The sequence below is a fragment of the Lepidochelys kempii genome, chromosome 15 (assembly GCF_965140265.1).
Source record: "Lepidochelys kempii isolate rLepKem1 chromosome 15, rLepKem1.hap2, whole genome shotgun sequence".
NCBI classification, from domain to species: domain Eukaryota; kingdom Metazoa; phylum Chordata; order Testudines; family Cheloniidae; genus Lepidochelys; species Lepidochelys kempii.
Genome location: NC_133270.1, coordinates 17,387,198 through 17,407,737, shown reverse-complemented (window position 1 = coordinate 17,407,737; position 20,540 = coordinate 17,387,198). Strand labels below are relative to the sequence as shown.

At 43.8% G+C, this 20,540-nt stretch overlaps 1 protein-coding gene across 6 annotated transcripts in view; it reads right to left on the bottom strand.

Moving 5' to 3' along the window:
- Positions 1 to 20,540, bottom strand: part of ZDHHC8 (zDHHC palmitoyltransferase 8) — a 198,801-nt gene that overhangs the window by 41,659 nt on the left and 136,602 nt on the right. For all 6 annotated transcript variants that reach the window (XR_012155059.1, XR_012155058.1, XR_012155060.1 and 3 more), the window contains exons 2-4: positions 12,640 to 12,761; positions 5,684 to 5,841; positions 2,186 to 2,358 (exon numbers count right to left, since the gene is read on the bottom strand). Coding sequence is in view for 3 of the 6 variants with exons in the window: in XM_073312853.1 (XP_073168954.1) it covers positions 2,186 to 2,358; positions 5,684 to 5,841; positions 12,640 to 12,761 (453 nt within the window). In the remaining 3 variants the exon portion in view is untranslated. The remainder of the gene's footprint in view (positions 1 to 2,185; positions 2,359 to 5,683; positions 5,842 to 12,639; positions 12,762 to 20,540) is intronic.

The window sequence follows — 20,540 nt, the reverse complement described above, 5'->3', positions numbered from 1 at the left end:
GTAAGTAATCCCCATCTTTCTTTAGGGTTTTTTAAAATTACACATTGAAGTATGTCTTGGAATTAAGCACTAGAAATTACTTCAGTCTATCAGTGCTGTTAGTTTCTTGTTTAACATGAGTCCTAAAGTTATCTACTCCTCAGAGTCCAACACAATATTGAGTATTTGGAAGCCATACGGTCCCCATGCCTCCCTTCCTACTTTACTTTACTTCATTCTTTCTACAGTATCTAGTAGCTTCAAGGAGCTAGTCAGCTGGTCCATTCCTTTACAAGCCAGAGGAATACAATCATCTGGGACTGACCATGTCCCAGAATGTCAAGGTAGCAGAGTAGTGATCTCTCTCCTGCATCTCTCCAAGCTGTCCTCTCATTTTAAAATGCACACTGGAATTTATAGCACATATAGCACTGTGAAAACCCATGATCTATGAAGATGCAGGATCCTCAACAAAAATGTGCATGGAGACCAGCAATGATTATCACTGCCAGTGGCTTTGGCCAAATTTATATGTGGTGTAAGATGGTGTAACTACAAGCATTTCAATGGAGTTACTTGTGTTTACGATAGGTACTAATCTGGCCCATGTGATGTAGATTCAGGTAAATGCAGATGTTCTGCTTCCTCTTCATTGAAAAAGCAGTCCCTTCACCAAGCATTTTGAGAGACAGAAGCTAAACAATAATTTAATGAAAAAAGAAAAGGAGTACTTGTGGCACCTTAGAGACTAACAAATTTATCTGAGCATAAGCTTTTGTGAGCTACAGCTCACTTCATCTTATGCTCAAATAAATTGGTTAGTCTCTAAGGTGCCACAAGTACCCCTCTTCTTTTTTGCAAATACAGACTAACATGGCTGCTACTCTGAAACCAATAATTTAATGGTCTCTTTTTTTTTTGGCAATGCTAAATTTTACAGCCCAGCCTCCTAGTATGTTGAGAAGCTATTGGTTGGCATTTTTAGTATCATAAAACTATTTTCTAGCATGAGACTAAAACTCTCTATATTGCACAGGATGCTGTGAACTGACTCAAACGCTACAGTATATTCTTCTGGGAACCTTGGTACAATGTGTAGTGCAAGCTGCTGAGTCAAGAGGTGTAAATAGTCATTTGACAAGAATGTCTGGATCCCTGCAGAGCTAGAATGCCAGGCTGCAGCATGTCATACATATCTTCCACAACAGCCAGGTCAATCAGCCCCCCTTGAAGTGACCATGGCAGAAGATCCACCGAATGCTGTAGAAAAACCACCTTTGGAGTATCAGGAAGGAGCCCTGGATCTTGAGTGGTTCTGAAGATCTGTAGCTCCCACTGACTAAATGCAGTGGGAAGACCAGATTTGATTATTTCACCCCCTTAAATGGGTCCTTGAAGCATTAAAAGAAGCTGAAAAACAAACAGAATGTTGATTCACTGATTTTAGTTGTAACTATTCTGTAAAGGCTCTTATACACTTTGAGTCAATGAGAGTTACTGGGGATCAGCACTTCTGAGGATCAGACTCCAGCTATGGTCCCCAGTTCATATAGAATTGTGAAGATTCCTTTTGTTCTTCTTCAATCCCCTTAATTAATGATAATGTTATAACTGATATAGTGCTTTATGGTAAATCCTCACCACACAGGCTAGTAGATCCTTACCTGGTATCCCCTCTCCTTCTAACTCTGCTTCTTCCATCTCTTTATCTCATTCAGATAAATAAAAAAAGAGTAAATGTTTTTCTATAAGCCAAGACAACCATATAGAAATCTTTAATCCTGAAGGATCCCGAAGCACTTTACAAAACATGTAAAGGGATATACAGCTACCACTCAAATGCAACAACCTCTGGGGCAAAGCAATTGTTTTAAACACAGTAATATTACCCAACAGTCTTAGACAAGACAAGTAGGAGAACCATATCCAACTGAAATTAAAGGGAGGATTTTAATGAAGCAGGATGTTGCTTTCTGTTATGGCAGCTGGATGACAGATATACACAGAAGCTAAGCAGCAACTTCTGAGGCAATCAAGGCTTCCGTAGGTCAGGCAAATGTTGGGGAGAAATTGGGTTGGGTTTTACAATAAAAGAACATGGGTATCAGAGAAAGGGAGCCAATCCCATCATTTCCTGAAAGGCAAATCTTATGCAAACAGTTTCCTTACAGCACCTCGACTTCTTAAAGATTAAAAGGAAGGATACGTAATGGTGGTATGAGCTGCCCCCAGCTTTTCCATATGGTTTAAAATATAGATCAGCCCAAAGCTGAACACTCCAACCATGTGTGTGCTCAAGGACAGCAAGAAGAGGAAAAAATATCGGTAGTTCCTCCGTCCTATGCAATTGTTGACCCATGGGCAGTGATGGTCAAAGTCCTTGTAAAGAGATGGAGAGACACGGAATAATATCCAAGCAGTGAAAGAAAAACATTGCCTTAGAAATAAATGTGAACCATTGTGCTACATCTATCCAAAAAAACCCCGAACTTCAGGTAAAATCAGATTAGGTTTGGAGCTTTGCAGATTGGCTCCATCCTGACATTGCCTGGCTGCCCAGGTAACAAAACAACATGCTACACCCTCTTTATAAGATTCTCCTGGGACTGAGGGACTCTTATGACTGTGGATGAAGACACACCAATAGGTTTAAAAACGAAACAGAGGTGTACACCACATTGTGGGGCGAAGACAGTTTCTCTTCTTCTCTGGCTCCTGTAGCATTGTATAGTTATCAGAGTAAGATTATCATAAATCGTAGTGTCTTGTACCTTTAACTTCCCTGCCAACTGTAGATTTCCACCCCCCTCCCTCCCCCACATTTTATATATGTAAAGGTTCAATAAGGATCCAGAGGTTTTTTATTTCGAGGTTTTGGCCTCTTGAAAAAGTTTTTTTTTTTTTTTTTTGGCAAAGCTCAGGCAGGAAGCAATATCTGGCTAATAAGTGGGGGAAAATTCTGGATGAAGTTAAAAAAATAATCACTTGAAACACCCAGTTTTTCCTGATCAAGAGTTCCCATGTGCCAGAAGGCTGGATTAAGGAGATACTTATAATGAGGTCATAGACCCTTTAAAGCTCCTTTAACACCAGTTTTATATGGCTGTAACTCTGCTGGCTTCACTCGGGTTATTCCTGGTGTACACCAGCATAAATCTGAGCATACTCAAGCCTGGAGTGAGCAAATTTATTCTATTCTGTTCTCTTCACACCCAGTACAGTACATCCTTTATTCTTGTCAATAGTGACTTATCCTTTTCTTTGTAACAATGTTATATTTAGATAGATACCTCCCACTAATGGCAAAGTGGTTTTTTTAAAAAGTAACTTGTAAATTAACTATAAATATGTTGTGCGAGAGACATGTGCAGCTCAAAATATTTGGAAATAAAGCTATATTGAAACCTCAGCTTTGGGCACTTCCATGAAAATTTGTCCTAAAATTTTATTCTACCACAAATTCGTTTTCAGGTCCAGTTGGTCACACCAAGTGTTATATTTCACTTGGTTTTGTTTTTTTAAGGGATGTGATAGAAAAGAGCACCTGTCTCTGAAAGCTTGGAAGCTGTACATTGCTTTGCACATCTCCGAAACAGAATCAGTCTGATTGTTTGAAATCAGATGTGCTCAAAAAATCTGTCTCTAGGCTAAGAGCTTTTATCATGAGTTGCAGCCCAAAGGTGAAATAAAAGATACAAAGTACAACCTCTTCCTAAAGGAGTATCCTAACAGAAATGCCAATAGACTTTTTCACTATAACTGTGTCCAGGCACTACTAGAATGTACAGGTATACTAGGGAATAAGTGTCACAAGAATCAATAAGCAACTTGGCCTGAGACTGAAATTTATTGATTAATGAATTAATGCCCTTGCTTGTATCCCTCAGTAAGCAATCACATTTTAATTATGCAGCAAGAGATTCCCTGTTAGCCAATCAGAACAGCAAGTAATGCTCAGCTGATCTAGGCATAAGTAACACTCCTCAGAACTGGAACTCACTGCACTGGAGTCTTGCATTCTGACTTGCTCTGAGGTCCAAGCCATTTTATTTTTAACGAGAAGTTACTCTGGGATTCCCTCCCACTTTCCTCTCTGACTTCCCTGGAATATTGTGCCTCGATGCCACTGGTGACATTAGGGGTGCATGGAATTGCCAGCGTTTACACCAGCTAGTTTCAGGAAATCTTGTGCTGGCAACACTTCCTTTATTGAAAATGGGGTTTTCACACAGACACTGAGGGGTAGGGGGGAAGGATTTCAAATTTCAATTCAAAATTTAGCTTCACCTAAACAATATTTTGACGTTAGAATTAGTGACAATGTTGATGTTTTAACTCAAAACTCTGAATTTTTGGTCCAGTTTTCTAGTGAAAAAGCCAGCTCCATCCAACAGCCTACATCAGCCCAACAAAATGGCTGTTATGGCTGCCCCGTCCTTTCTGGGAGCCCTGCTTTTCCCAGCAATGCATTTCTCCCCATGTCCCCTCAGCTCTCGCACCTTGCTGACTCTCCCCATGACAGGGAACTGGAATGTTGTCCTATCTATTAATGGGTATTAGGCAGAGCATAGCTTCCAGCTGGCTATAATTTAGGAATCTGCTCTTAGGGATAAAGCAAATGACATAAACTAACCGCAGATTGCCTCTGTCACATGACTAGCTCCACTGTGATTATTCATATGATTAAGGCAAAGAGGCTTTGGCCCAATATGGTATACATTATATTCTGGCTGACTTTGAAATTCACTTGGTGAGTTTTAGCCTATTGCCAATTAGGGATTCCCATTATTTTAATCATACAATTGAATACATTTTAAAATGTATTAAAGATTTAAATCAGTCTAATGAAAAAATACACCTTACAGTAGAAATGATCATTAAGAAGTGGAATTTGTAGCTCAGCAATAAAAATTTCCCGTGGCAATAAAACACCATAGTTACAGTCCACTGTATTTATGAGTTTGGGAGATGTTTATGGCCCAATAACATACTCCACTACTTTGGGGTTATTGTTTAAATATACTGTGTGCTTCACTATGACCTCAAATTTATCAATGTGTGTCCAAGCCGCATAATGTAGAGGAATTAGAAGCATGCATGAGGTCATGGCCATAGGACTAACTGCAGTTTATAAATGGGTATGTAGTATTTTAATTTTAGACTCAGGAATTCTTATTCTATTCTTCCTAAAATTCACATGCCACTGAGTGTTATGATTTACAATTCAAAAAATCATACTCCTACTGCTATTCATATTTACATATTTAATAGGGGACAAAGCAGAGGGATCAGGAATTTTGCAAGCAGACTTTCCCCCCGTCTCCTCCTAAATTCTGCCAATGCCCCATAACCTTCCCTTGTAATGCTTCCAGTTTCATAAGCCCTAGGCTACTCCTGAGCAGAGATGGCTAGGAATACCAAATCATGCACTGCGTTTGGGGTGGAGAAAGAGTCATTAGTGACAAGGATGACACCAAACTCTGTTTCACTTGTGACTTCAATCAGATTGAGGGCAGGATTCTTAGGCAATCTGTCAACATCGGTGGAGCGGCCGCAATTTACACCAGCTGAGAATTTGGCCCTTTACCGCTAATTTTTTTTGGGAGGGAAAGACAGGGAGTCTTCACTCAGCTGGGTCATCTACCTGTTCACAGGTCCACAACCTAAATCCAACCCAAAAGATCATCTAATCAAGGAGATTTACCTCAACGCAGTTGTCACAGACGCTGCAATGGGAGCAGCGGGGCGGGCGATAGAAATGGCATGTGGCACACCATTTCATCCGTACTTGGATTCCTTTAATCTCCACATTCTTGTAGAGTGGAGCTCGGAAGTCATCATCTTTATCCTCATCTTCATCTGCTGCTCGATGCAAAAATATAAATAAATAAATAAAAATAATACAGATTACAGTTTAAAGGTGGAAGATTTAACACTATCAGGAGTCGGATACATGGACACTACATGTGTGCTGGTGCTTTTCGGAGAAATAAAGAGTGCTAGAAGTGATGTATTGTCAGAAAGGGGTGTCCTGATTGCAGAAGGATTGAATACTCCGGACCTCATTTTAATAGCAAAGAGAATAATCCCAGTGCATTTATTGCCTTGCTAGCCAGCCCACTGATCTTATTTGATTCTTGTTTTAGACAGCATTTGCTCCTAGAAGGATATAACTAGTGCTCAAATGGTTTCAAAGCGGGGTGGAAATCTACCATGCTTCCCAAGCACCTTGTTGTGAGATGTTTGCTGCATACATTAGTAGATTGAATCAACTCTGACCACCACTTGGTCAGGCAACAGGAATTGTAATAAAGAATATCAAGGGAAGACTGAATTAGATTGAAAAAAAAAATCCATACAAGATATCCCTGAGAAATTAATTATCTGATTCATCAGTACTGACCCAGAAATCTGCTTCTCCAGCGTAGCCTGACATACTATTCAGATCAATAAAACATTTCATTCAGAAGCTATATACATACTCTAGGGGAGGGAGAGGAGGAGGGTGGCAAACTTTTTGTCCGGAGGGCCACATTTGCATATGGAAATTGTATGGCGGGCCATGAATGTTCACAAAATCGGGGTTGGGGTGCAGGAGAGGGCAAGGGCGCTGGCTGGGGGTGTGGGCTCTAGGGTGGGGCCATAAATGAGGAGTTCAGGGTGCGGGAGGGGGGCTCCGGACTGGGGTGAGGGGGAGGTGTGGGGGAGTGAGGGTTCCAGCTGGGGGTGCGGGCTCTGGGGTGGGGCTGGGGATGAGGGGTTTGTGGTGTAGGAAGGTGCTCCAGTCTGAGACCAAGGGGTTTGGAGGGCAGGAGGGGGATCAGGGCTGGGGCAGGGGGTTGGGGCACAGGGGCAGGGTGTGGCTCAGGGGTGCAGGCTCTGGTGGCACTTACCTCAAGTGGCTCCCAGAAGCAGCGGCATCTCCCCCACTCCAGCTCCTACACAGAGGCACAGCCAGGCGGCTCTGCTGCTGCACGCTGCCCCATCTGCAGGCACCGCCCCTGCAGCTCCCATTGGCTGTGATTCCCGGCCAATGGGAGCTGTGGGGGCGGTGCTTGGGGTGGGGACAGCATGTGGAGCAGAGCCCCCTGGCTGCCCCTACATGTAGGAGCCAGAGAAGGGACATGCTGCTTCTTCCAGGAACCTCGTGGAGCAGCCCCTGACCCTGCTCCCCAGCTGGAGCGGGGCAAGACCCAGACCCCGATCCCCAGCGGGAGTTGGAGGGCCAGATTAAAACGGCTAGCAGGCCAGATGTGGCCTGCGGGCCGTAGTTTGCTCACCCCTGTTATAAAAGTTCCAGTGTGAAATAAAACAAGCCCCTAGCTTAATGGCTCCTGGATAAATGCTTATAAAGATGCTAACCTATCCAAATAAAAATCTGCATACAGTATATATACACACAGCTGCCCTTTAGAAAAACTCATGATGAAAGCTGGCACTTTACACACACACAGAACTGTCAAGAGTATTTATCACTGTCCACAAAGAAAAACTGCATGTTTCTGAATAATGGTTCACATTTGGAATTGAATAGTCAGCAAACGGGCCCAAACTAATGCCTTAAGTCTGGGTCCAGGGCTGTCCTTACCCATATGCAAAGTACGCAGCTGCAAAGGGCATCAGGAAATTTGGGGCACTAAATTTCCTGGTGCCCTGCACAGCTGCGTGCTGCTCCAACTTTTCCACAGGGCCCCACCGCTGCTCAGGCCCCTCCTCGCCCCTTCCCCGCCCCAACCCTGCCTCTTCCCCGCCCCCACTCCCCTGAGCTCTGCAGCAGGGTCAGGCCTGCACTCACTGGCGGGGAGAAGTGCAGTGACCCGGCCCCAGCCACGCCGCTGGTGAGTGCTGGGGGGTGAGACCCCTCTACCCCCCAAGGCAGCCCACCCTCCCACCCCACAGAGGCCTGAGGCCTGCCCCCCCCGCTTCCCCTCCCCCACAGAGGCGTGCTCCCCCCCGCAGGGGGGCTGCATAGGGCCCCAGAATAGCTAGGGATGGCCCTGTCTGGGTCCCAGGCTCCCAGCTGCTGTCAGTGTTCCCTCTAATTTTTTACGTCCATGTGCGGAATGAATTTTGTTATGTGCACCAATATGGAGGTGATGTGTGATGAGGGTGAGGTTGAGGGGTTCAGCGTGTGGGAGGGGGCTCAGAGCTGGAGCAGAGGGTTGGGGTGTGTGGGGGGGTGAAGGCTGTGGCTGGGGGTGCAGGCTCTGGGGTGGGGCTGTGGATAAGGGGATTGGGGTGTGGGAGGGGGCTCAGGGCTAGAGCAGAGGGTTGGGGTGTTGGGGGGGTGAAGGCTGTGGCTGGGGGCGCAGGCTCTGGGGTAGGGCTGTGGATGAGGGGATCGGGTGCAGGCTGCCCCAGTGCTGCGGCAGGGAGAGAGTACTCGCCCCAGCCCTCTCTCACTGCAATAGCTCGGGGCCAGGTGAGAGGTGCCTCTCCCTGACTATGGCAGCTCCAGTGGGGCCGGGCTGGGCTGGTCCTGGGGAGGGGCACCTCTCCCTGCCTGCGCGGCCCTTGGTGGGCTGCAGCTTACAGGGAACTTAGGTTGGTGTCTGTATTTGGCCACTGATGAATACCCCAAAATCGGGTTCAGATTTCAAACTAAGTTTCTGAGTGTTCAAAGCTGGGCTTTAATTCCTCCCACCACTGAGATACAAGGCCTGATGCTCTTCTCACGTATACAGATATAATGGTATCCATCTCCACAGAGCTACTCTTGGTTTACTCCAGTGTCATTACAGTAACTCCTCACTTAATGTCGTCCTGGTTAACGTTATTTCATTATTAGGTCGATGACCTATTAGAGAACATACTTGTTTAAAGCCCTACAATGTTCCCTTATAACATTGTTCGGCTCCCCCTGTCCCGTGTTACCCATATGAAAATATGCAGCTGCGAAGGGCACCAGGAAATTTGGGGCACTAGGGACCAGGTCAGGGTGCGGGGGCTTGCCCTGTTCCACCTACCCAGCATTCCAGCCAAGGAGCGGGTCCCCACCCTGTTCCCCAGCAGGAGCGGATGGAACGGGGCAAGTCCCCACGCCCCGACCTCCCCGGCTGGAATGCCCAGTAGGCAGAGCGGGGCAATGGTTCCCAGCCAATGGGAACTGCTAAGTCGGCACTTGTAGCGGGAGCAACACGCAGAGCCCCCCTGGCCACCCCTCCCCCTAGGAGCTTTAGGGACATGCCAGTCGGAGCTGGGTAGGGAGGCTGCCAGCCCCACCAACCCTCCCCCTACACCAGAGGGGTCCTGGGCCACCCCCCCCCAGCACCCCTGGACCACACACCCCCAGCACCTGCAGCTCCCAGCCCAAGTTTTAGTCCGGGGTATATAGTACAAGTCATGGACAGGTCACGGGCCGTGAATTTTTGTTTACTGCCCATGACCTGTGCATGATTTTTACTAAAAATACCCATGACTAAAACATAGCCTTAGTAATTTGGAATCCAATCTTGGACCAGTAAAGTCAATAGGAGCCTTGCCATGCATTTAAAATGGGAGTAGGACTGGACTCCTAGGGTAGGATGTTCAGAATTACTTAACACTGGAGTATCTCTGCTCCCACTGACGTCAGTGAGTGCTGAGTACTTTTGAAAATCCCACATCTAAAAACATAATCCCTGATCATGGGGTTGCATCCCTGACCATCTTGGCTAATAGCCATAGGTGGACCTATCTTCCATTAACTTATCTTGTTCTTTTTTGACCCCAGTTATGCTGTTGGCCATTGCAATATCCCATGGCAATGAGTTCCACAGATTAATTGTGCACTGTATGGAAAAAGTACTTCCTCTTGTTTGTATTAAACCTGCTGCCTATTAATTTCATTGGGTGATCCCTGGTATCTGTATTGTGGGAAAAGATAAATAACTCTTCTGTATTAAACTTTTCTACGCCATTCATGATTGTATAGACTTCTGTGGTATCTCCCCTTAGCCGTTTCTTTTCTAAGATGAACAGCCCTAATCTTCTTAGTCTCTCCTAATACGGAAGGTGTTCCGTACTCTTCATCATTTTTGTTGCCCTTCTCTGAACCTTTTACAGTTGCATTCAAGGTATGGGTGGACCATGGATTTATATAGTGGTATTATGATATTTTATGTCTTATTTTTTATCCCTTTTCCAATAGTTCCTAACATTCTGTTAGCCCTGGTCTACACTAGGAGTGGGGGAGGGGGAGTCGATGTCAGGTACGCAACTTCAGCTACGACAATAGCTGAAGTCAACGTATCTAGATCGACTTACCACGGTGTCTTCATGGCGGTGAGTCGACTGCTGCCACTCCCCCGTCAACTCCGCTTGCGCCTCTCGCGGCACTGGAGTTCCGGAGTCGACGGGAGAGCGCTTGAGGATCAACTTATAGCGTCTAGACTAGACGCGATAAATCGACCCCCGATATATCAATCGCTACCTGCCGATCTGGCGGGTAGTGTAGACCTACCCTCAGTCTTTTTGATTTCTGCTGTGAGCGAAAGTTTTCAGAGAACTATATACAGTGATTCCTAGGTCTCGATCTTGAGTGGTAACCACTAATTTAGAACCCATCATTATATATGTGTAGTTGGGATTATTTTTTCCAACGTCCATCAGTTTGTACTTATCACCACTGAATTTCATCTGCCCTTTTGTTGCCGAATCACTCACTTTTTTTAGATCCTGCTGTAAGTCTTAGTTAAGTCCAAACTGGCTGGTATCTTGAATAATTTTGTACCATCTGCAAACTTTGCTACTTCACATTTTCCAGATCATTAATGAATATGTTGACAGCACAGGCCCCAGTACAGATCCTTGGGGAACCCTTCTGTTTACCTCTCTCCATTGTGAAAACTGACCAATCTGCATAGCTGGCTCAACCCTGGTCTTCTCCTCTGAGATGAATCACAAGTAGTGGGAGTTAGGAGTCTTGGATTTTATTCCTGGTGAGTCACCATGGGTCAAATTTTCAAAGATATGCATGCACCTGAAGATGAAGATAGGTACCTAGGGTGGGATCCACAAAGGGATGTAGGCAACTAACTCTTGTTTTTAGGCACCCAGGTCCTGTTTTTTAGGTATCACTACAATCCACAAAACTCACACTCAGCTGCCACCTAACCTTTTAGGCACCTATGTTTTTGCCTCTGGGCATATGCATGGCCGTCTCACTCTAGGCGTCCGGGCAACTATCTCCCACCTGAGCCTGCACGCACATGCCTCGTGATAGGCGTCTGGACACGTTATCTCCCACCTAAGCTCCAGAGTGATTCACAGACTCAAAGAGATAGGCACTCGGCCACCTAAATCACACGCAGGGACGTGATCCAGTGGGCATTCTTAGAGGCAGGGCTTAGCAATCACCCCTCTGGTCAACATCTCCCATTAGCTACTTTAGGCGGCTCCCCACCCCGCCCACTGAATTTGTGGATTGCAGTCTAAGGCACCTATGTCCCCTCATTCATTATCTAGGTGCCTAGGCACCTAACTCAGGCTGCCTGAATGGCAGTTTTGCTCCTAGATTTTCTAGATGCCTGAAAGTTAGGTGCCATAACGCTAAGCATTGCAACGTCTAAGTCCCTTCATGGATCCCACTCCTGTGGGTTTTCAAAAGAGCTTAGGCATCTAACTCTAACTGATTAAGTGGGAGTTAGACCCCAGGTGCTTTTGGAAATAGCAGTTGCCTATCTGCATCTTAAGGAACCTAAATATGGTTGAAAATTTGGCCCCATATGACCTGGGGGGCAAATTATTAACCTCACTGTGAGTTAACCCTTAAACTCGGTAATCATATTTACCTTAATCAGTGTTTGTAAAGGGCTCTGAGATCCTCATCTGAAAGAAGCTATATAAATAGAATATGTTTATCACTGGCTCCTGTCTGGAAAGAAATAGCATCACTTGCATGAGCAGTTACGGCTCATTCAAGGGAACAGTGAAGAGAAGATACTGAATGCCGGAGAGAAAATGCACTTTGCAAGGGGCAGGGATCCATTTGTTTTGCGACCTCCCCCAAAGCAGGCTCTGTTGCAAGCTGTGTGTGAATGACTAGTGGAACAGGGACAAAGTGAGACAGTAATTCTCTCATTTTGATAGTTTAAAAGAAATAGTCACGTCATCGTTCCCATAACGATAGACAAACAGTTTTTATCCTGTTCAATCAGCTATGCCCCAGCACTAAATTAAACAGCCATTTATTTTACAACATATATTTAAAAATCTCCACTCTAACTCTAGCCTTAATCATTATCTTTTTTAGTGTTCAGTGCTACTGTGTTTGTTCTAAGCCTGCTGGAGTGAATCGCTGTTTTAATGCAGCCGCTTTCAGAAGCTCAGCCCTCCACTGCACCATGCTCAGCTGCCTATTGTGAAGGCAATGACTTAAATCCAATGTGCCAGCATGACACAGGGGATACTAATCGCAATCACATCAGTCAGGCTATCTTCTCAATGAGAGCTACGTTATCCAATGCCAGGCCCCAGATTACCAATTCAAGCAAGTACAAGGAGGAAAAAAACCTTTCCATTTCAGAAACCGACAGAGCGTATCCACAATTTAGCTTCATCCGTGCATTTACAGCCAGCTGAAGATAAAAAAGGGAGGGGAAACGAAACCAATAGCAAATGGGCTGCTTCGGAAACCCTACTATTTGCCTTGGCTTTTTTTTTACCCCTATCCCCCATTACCTCGTGGAAAAACTCCAGGGTCCATGAAAGTTGCCATGCTGAAGTTTGCAAGTACGAACAAGAACACGAGCCCATTGTACACAGGGATGGCTGGGGAGACGGCTCTTGTTAACCAGGGGCACCTGCAGAGAGAAAGAATTAAAGATGAGGACTTTTTATGATGTAACAAGCAGAAGCTTCCTGTTCACAGCGTTCAAGCCTTACTCGCCCCCACAGATCATACAGTGGTTGAATTTGTTACCTCAGAGTTGAAACAACTATGACAGCTGGTTTCAATGATCTACAGTACATATTATCTGCCCTCTGTAAAGCAGCATAGTTCTACAGGGCAGAAAGGACTGAATTGTTTATTTGTAGGGTTCTTGTGTTATGGAGCAATCTTTTTTTTTTTTTTAATGACTTGACATTTTACTTGTTTGTGTCATTGCTGCACCCTGACATAGCATTTCTGTAATCAGTGGCAAAGATTCTGCTTTCAGTCACTAAAACAGAATAACTTTATGCTTTCAATTGGGATTACTCCTGATTCCCACTGGTGTTAATTAGAACTGAATCTTTCAATCATCAATCTCCAGAGGATGTACAAATAGGAAAACAAATAATTTCCATCAAGCTCTTATTTCCTATACAGTTCTCCCCAGTGAGAGCCCTTAAATCTGTAAATATCACTCCTGGACATCATTGCAAAACCTCTTTCTATGGGGGAAGTACAGGGTAAAAAGCGTTAGTTAAACCTCGTGTTAGGGGGCCAACAGAATGCAAGCATAGTAGTTAAAATACTGTGCATAGCATCTGCCATGTAAACTGTTTTCCAGAAGAAAGGAGATTTGTAACGAGTGTATAATTGATGAGTCAAGACACAGGAAGGCTATTCTAGCTGCAAATGAGAAGGCTCTTGCACCAAGGGGGATGGGAGTACCAGAGCAGAGCACAGATAATTTCCCTGATACACAGACTATACTTAAGATGATTTTCCTTGATAAAGGAATTTATTTATTCATTCTGCCATTTATACTGCTTATAAACGTAACTCTGAAACCTAAACGAAGTTTATTTTTCTCCATTGTGTACAGGGCTGGCTCTAAGACTTTTGCCACCCCAAGCAAAAACTTTTTGGCCGTCCCCGCTTTTTTTTCGTGCCCCCCTCCCCCCTGGCTCCGCCCTAAATCCGCCCCTTCCCAACCCCTTCCCCAAATCCCCGCCCCCACCTCCTCCCCCGGGCGTGCCGCATTTCCCCCCCCCACAATTGCTTCCTGCGGCTTCCCCCCCAGCCCTGCAACCCCCTGCCCTAGCTCACCTCCACTCCGCCGGCTCCCCTGAACACGCCGCCGCTCCACGTCTCCCCCTCCCTCTCAGGCGAAGGAGAGGCAGTGTGTTCAGGGGAGCCGGCGGAGCAGAGGTGAGCGAGGTGGCAGGGGGGAGCACAGCCTGGGCGGGAGAAGGGGGGAGAAGCGGAGTGGCGGCGGCGCGCTCCGGGGAGCAGACGGAAGCGAGCTGGGGCAGCGGGGACACATTTCTCGGGGCGGCATGGCCCGCGCCGGAACGCCGCCCCGAGAAATGTGTCGCCCCAAGCACCTGCTTGTTTTGCTAGAGCCGGCCCTGATTGTGTATATAGAGGTTTGTTATTGTAGGGTTCCTAGGAAGCTTACCTCCTAAAGAAAACTCCTGAAGAAATACCTACTTTAAAAATGGGAACAAAGAGGACCCAGGGAATTATAGACCAGTCCGCCTAACTTCAATGACTGGAAAGATACTGGAACAAATTATTAAACAATCAGTTTGAAAGCACCTTAAAGATATGAGGAATAGCCAGCATGGATTTGTCAAGGACAAATCATGCCAAACCAAACTAATTTCCTCTGACAGGGGTACTGGCCTAGTGGATGGTGAAAAGCCATAGACTTTGTATATCTTGATTTTAGTAAGGCTTCAGTCTCACATAACAGTCCCATAAGCAAACTAGGGAAATGTGTTCTAGATTAAATTACTATAAAATGGGTGCATAACTAGCTGAAAGACCATACTCAAAAGAGTAGTTTTCAATGATTCACTGACAAACCGTGAGGACATATCTAGTGGAGTCCAGTCTTGAGTCCGGTACTATTCAATATTTTCATTAATGACTTGGATAATGGAGTGGAGAGTATGCTTATAAAATCTACAGATGACATCAAGCTGGGAGGTGTTGCAAACACTTTGGAAAACAGGATCAGAATTCATAACAACCTTGATAATCAGAGAATTGGTCAGAAATCAACAAGACGAAATTCAATAAAGACGAGTGCAAAGTACTACACTTAGGAAGGAAAGATCAAATGCATAACGATAATATGGGGAATAACTGGATAGGCATTAGTACTGGCTGAAAAGGATCTGGACGTTATAGTGGATCATAAATTAAATATGAGTCAACAATGTGATGCAGTTGCAAAAAAGGCTAACATCATTCTGGGATGTATTAAGAGGAGTGTTGTATGGAAGAGATGTGAAGTAACTGTCCCACTCGACTCAGCACCAGTGAGGCTTCAGTTGGAGTATTCTAGTAATCATACTTCAAGAAAGATGTGGACAAATTTGAATGAGTCCAGAGGAAAGCAACAAAAATGATAAAAGGTTTAGAAAACCAGACCTATGAGGAAAGGTTAATAAAAATGGGCATGTTTAATCTTGAGAAAAGAAGATAATAGTCTTCTAACATGTTAAGAAAAACAAGGAGTCCAGTGGCACCTTAAAGACTAGCAGATTTATTTGGCATAAGCTTTCATGGGTAAAAAACCCCACTTCTTCAGATGCATGGACCATGCAGCTGAAGAAGTCCATGCATCTGAAGAAGTGGGGTTTTTTACCCACGAAAGCTTGTGCCCAAATAAATCTGTTAGTCTTTAAGGTGCCACTGGACTCCTTGTAGTTTTTGTAGATACAGACTAACACAGCTACCCCTCTAATATGTTAAGGGCTGTTATAAAGAGGATGGCGATCAACTGTTTTCCACATCTGCTGTGGTAGGACAAGAAATAATTGGCTTAATCTGCAGTAAGGAAGATTTAGGTTAGATATTAGAAAAAACTTTCTAACTGTAAGGTTAGTTAAGCTCTGGAATAGGCTTCCAAGTGAGGCTGTGGAATCCCCATCATTGAAGGGTTTTAAGAACTGGTTGGACAAACACCAGCCAGGGATGGTCTAGGTCTAGCCCAGCACAGGAGGCTGGACTAGATGACTGTTCAAGATTCCTTCTAGCCCAACATTCCTCTGATTCTATGGAAAAAAAGCATATTAAAAAGTCACATGGATTTTGCAAACAGAAGTAAGAAAAATATAGAACCAAAAAGTTTGAGTCCTCACAACTGAGAGGACACCTTTAATCTGTACCAGTCCTGACAGTCAGGCACTACCCCATGCCCATATCAGCATAATGCACTGCCCCCATTAGTGTATCTCATTCATCATCACCCTAGGTTGTGTAATCTTTGGCTGTTACTTAAACCTATATTTGAGCCAGACTGTTTGCAGTGCTGAACCCTGTCAAAAAAAGTAATACTCATAAAGCAACCAAACTTTCCCCAAATCTAATTCAAACTGATCTGTTCCAGACATATCACTTTAAACCGCTGTGAATGGTGCTGTTGACCTTGGAGAAAGACCATTAAAGAGGCCCCTGTGGCTAGTATTAGAATGACAGAGCCATTTGCATGTTCCGTCTGCTAGTGAATGAGCAATACACAGAGATTCTCTTACACTCCCCTCCCCTCCCCAACCACTATAACAGGACGAGGCGTCCGACATTTTACTTCACAGAGTGCCTGTAACGTTCTTTACTAACAACTAAGCTAAAGAGGCCTAGGTGCCTTTATTCGCTTCAGTCAGCATATATTTGCTGGATTTGTTTGGGAGTGGACCGCAGAACTGTCATGCTCGAAGAGACCAATATCCTGTCACCGACAATGGCCAGATGCTTCAGAGGAAAGTGTAAGAAACCCGGGAGTAAGCACTTATGGGATAAACTCTGCTCATGGAACTTCCTTCTCTAAGTCTGTTATAATTCCATTCCATCCAGCTACTGATGAATCCATTTTCCCAGTGAATGAGACAGGACATCTCAGCAATCAAGGATTATAAAGTTGCTCCTCACTTGTCAAGCAGGGAAGGGACAAGTCAGCAAACCAAAGGACAGGAAAGTCATTCTTACAGATAATTTGCCACACAGAGCAGGTCTTTAATGAGTGAAACTGCCTTGGATGATTAATGTGATAACTGTTAAAGTTCTTGTGTGTCATTTATGTTGTCATATTCCCAACAACCACAGCATAACATTAGGAAAACTATAACCACAAACTAAGCTGTTCATTTACTGGATGAGTAGCGCAACTGAAAGACTTCACGGAAGTTGAAATAAAGGGTATAGTCAGTCATCATAAATATTAGCCAGAAGCTCTGGTCTCTTCCTTTCTACTTTTTCCTTCCAGAATGTTTATGTAGCATGAAATATTGTGTAAAATGAGATCTTATGAAAGGCGCTTCTGAGCTTTTCCTCTGTAAATTAGAATGACAAGTAAAAGCAGAAACTGGGATCAAGCCAAAACCAATCTCAGCAAAGATATGTTTTTAAGAAGCCAAAGCTATCCTGAAACTTTAATACAATAATCTCAGCCTCTTTGAAGGAGAACTTCTGGGGAAAAAAAACAAATGAAAAGTACAGTTTGATGGGCAAAGGATTCTCTAGAAACAGCACATTCTAACTGTTCTTCCTTCACCCCCATTTTTAGGCAAAAAATAACAGAAGCCTTAACCGAAGTTTGGAAGTTTCTTTTGCTACTAATACTTTGTGCAACAAGTATGACGTTTCGCATCTTGCTATTTTTATGCCAGGAGGGGAAGTTCACAGTCATATTTATGCAGATTCCATAAGAGAGATGCCCTTCTCTTCTGGAGACTTCGATTCAAGTCTAGGCCAAGGCACAAATAAAAATGCATTTGGTGGCCTTAACTGCCTTCCTCCACCTCCATCTGCTTACTTTCCAAAATATTTCAGTGTCTTGACAAACTCCTCCTTAGCTTGGAGATGAAAAGCTTGCAGTTAACTATATACTTTGTCATCTTGGTACGTGACCAAGGACTTTTTGGACCTATGGCAACTCTAGAGTAAGTGGTTTTGTATTTTAAACCACAGTCCTGAACTGAATTAGTATGGTCTAACTTTCAAGTATGGACCAAATCCAACACCGCTAAATTGGAGATTTCCGCAAAATTTGCAGCCCAGTGCAGCAGAACTGCAAAAGTAATTTACTACAACTGCAATCCTACAAAATATGTCCCTGGACAGATTAACTATATTAGAATGATGCCAACTGCCTGGCAACAAGTGTGTACTTTTTGGAACTACAGAACTATTCCCAGTTAGGCTACCCAAGAATAGAGTAATTTTATTAATTTGCCATGGACAGTCACAGGAGGGGTAACCAAGGGTGATGCCAAAGGCAGCAATTGTACAACTTTACCTTGTGAGTTACCATATCTGTTGCTTCTGGGGTGTTGTTTTGCCTTTGATTTCAATGGGGCCATTATTTCACCCTTAGACTGGAGTCCCACCCGAACAGAACTAGCCCACTGCATATGTTATTGCCTTGTATTTCTCATCCCCCACTTTCAGAAGAAGCCAGCCCAATTTGCTATCTAGTTCAGTTGTCCAAATTCACTATATTACAGTTAATGTGTTTTCTTTTAATTTCCCACTCTTTTTACTTTGGAGATACCCCATCTCCAGTACCCAGATTTTCAGCAGTAATCCTAGTAAGGTATAAGCCAGAACTAGATGCATTTATTCAAACACTCCCCACTAAAAAACTTTAGGGATTCACATAAATTGGATCTGTATTCAAACCATCCCAGGCTTTGGATTGTAAGCCTAACTCCAACAGATACAGTTTTGCAGAACCAAAGCCACTCCAGTGTTGCCCAGCTCGAGGTTAGCACCATACATTTGCCAACATTAGCTATTCTTCACAGCATCCCTGTGATGTGAGCAAGTTAACCCACATCTAAAAATTTACCTGTGGTTTGAATTATTATTTGCTAAATGTGTTATCATGCCCTGTTTACCTCAGGTTGCTGTTTCAATGCCGTTGTGGCTTCTTCATCTCCCAGGGTGTCACAAATGACTACCTTGCAAGACATGATTTCACCCAAGCAGTGTGCAAAACCAACTTCTAGGGAAGCTGCCTTTCTAGGTCACTTGGTGGAAGGATGCCTCATTCCAACACAAAATGCTCCTAAGCCGTGATGATATTCTGACATTTATACTGGTACATTACTATTGTGCACCAAGGCCAATGATAAGTACAAAATGCAATTGTGTAAAATTTGGGTACCATTACTGTCATAGGATCAAAAGCAGTTAGAAAGACCCATCAGCACACTGCCTGCAAGACCAGCATACAGTTCCCTGATGGAGATTGCATTACAGAGTTTTTTCTGTGGTAGAAATAAAAGCCAGGCATCTTTGATGTGGATTTACATCCAGAAGTGGAACGATGAGGTTCAGCATGGCATCTTTGTTCCCTAAACCCCAGTCAATTTCCTATTAGATGAAGCTCTACCTCCTTGTCTTCACAGAAACACCTAATAACACTATGACTGGAGAAACCAAAGTGAGTGACCGTAGACAAGGTAAAAGATAAGGGAGGGGAGACAATGCCAGATGTTTTATGACTTCACGTGGTTTTGGTACAAAGCAACCAGATTTGTCCCACCTGGCATAACTGTAATCTCAAAGACTCCCTATCTCCTACAGAAGCTATTCCTAACATAACAATAAACATTTAAATTCAAGTTAACTGGAAATAAAGAGCACAATAAGCCCCCTGTTCCAAGTTTAATTTAGATCTCTAACCCAATGCAGGAAATCTGCAGACAACCGCTATTATTTTTCCCCAGCTGTGCTACAAGGAGAAATTCACCAAGAGAACAGCCCTTTAATTGTTTTGTTTACTACAAAAATTAGAGCCAGCACACACCAGAAGCACATATTGTAGACAGTTATGAATCTCTGAACTAAGCATACAATTACACAGGCAGCATTTTCCGCATAATTATACATCTTTGGCATAGAGCAATACTGCACATAACCCCTTGCAGAGTAATTCAGGATGACAGATTTAATCTCATTTATCTTATTTGCTCTCAGAACCCTGTCACAATAAAATGAAAAGTTAAAAAGATTAACAAATAAAACTTACTAGGTGTCAGATACACCTAAGCATTATCAACTGACTTCCTTTACTAAATTAAACAACAGACAATCTTTCTCAGTTGGTGCTAAGAAGTAGGTGTGTCGTACAATTACAGTTCATCTGTTTTTAGATAATTGATCAAGGTTATTTGTTCCAATACCAAATTAAAGTTTTATTTAATCCTATGGAAATCAAGACAAAAAAATACAAATGAAAGGAGCATAGTGAACATCAAAGAAACGTATTTTTAAACAATGAAATCTAATATGAATCCACTGTATTTGCAGGTGGGAGACCTGGGTTTAATTCCATGGTCATCATGTGGAAGACAGAATAAGCTTTGATACAGTGAAGGCCAGAAACTCTGAAAGCAAGTAGGCAGAGACTACTGCCTACCATACTTACCAATATTATATCACTGTTTCTTTGTACTCCTCCATCTGACTATAACCATTTGTTGTGTCTTGTCTTATACTTAGATTGCAAGTTCCCTGGGTCAGGGACTGTCTTTTTGGTCTGCGTTTGTACAGCTCCTAACATAATGGGGTCCTAGTCTATGACTAGGGTTCCCAGGGAGTATGGTTTTACACATAATAATAAATAAATAATAATAATAATAAAATTATAATAATTAATTAGACACAGGTACTGGAAAAGGGCCTGAGCCACAAAGCT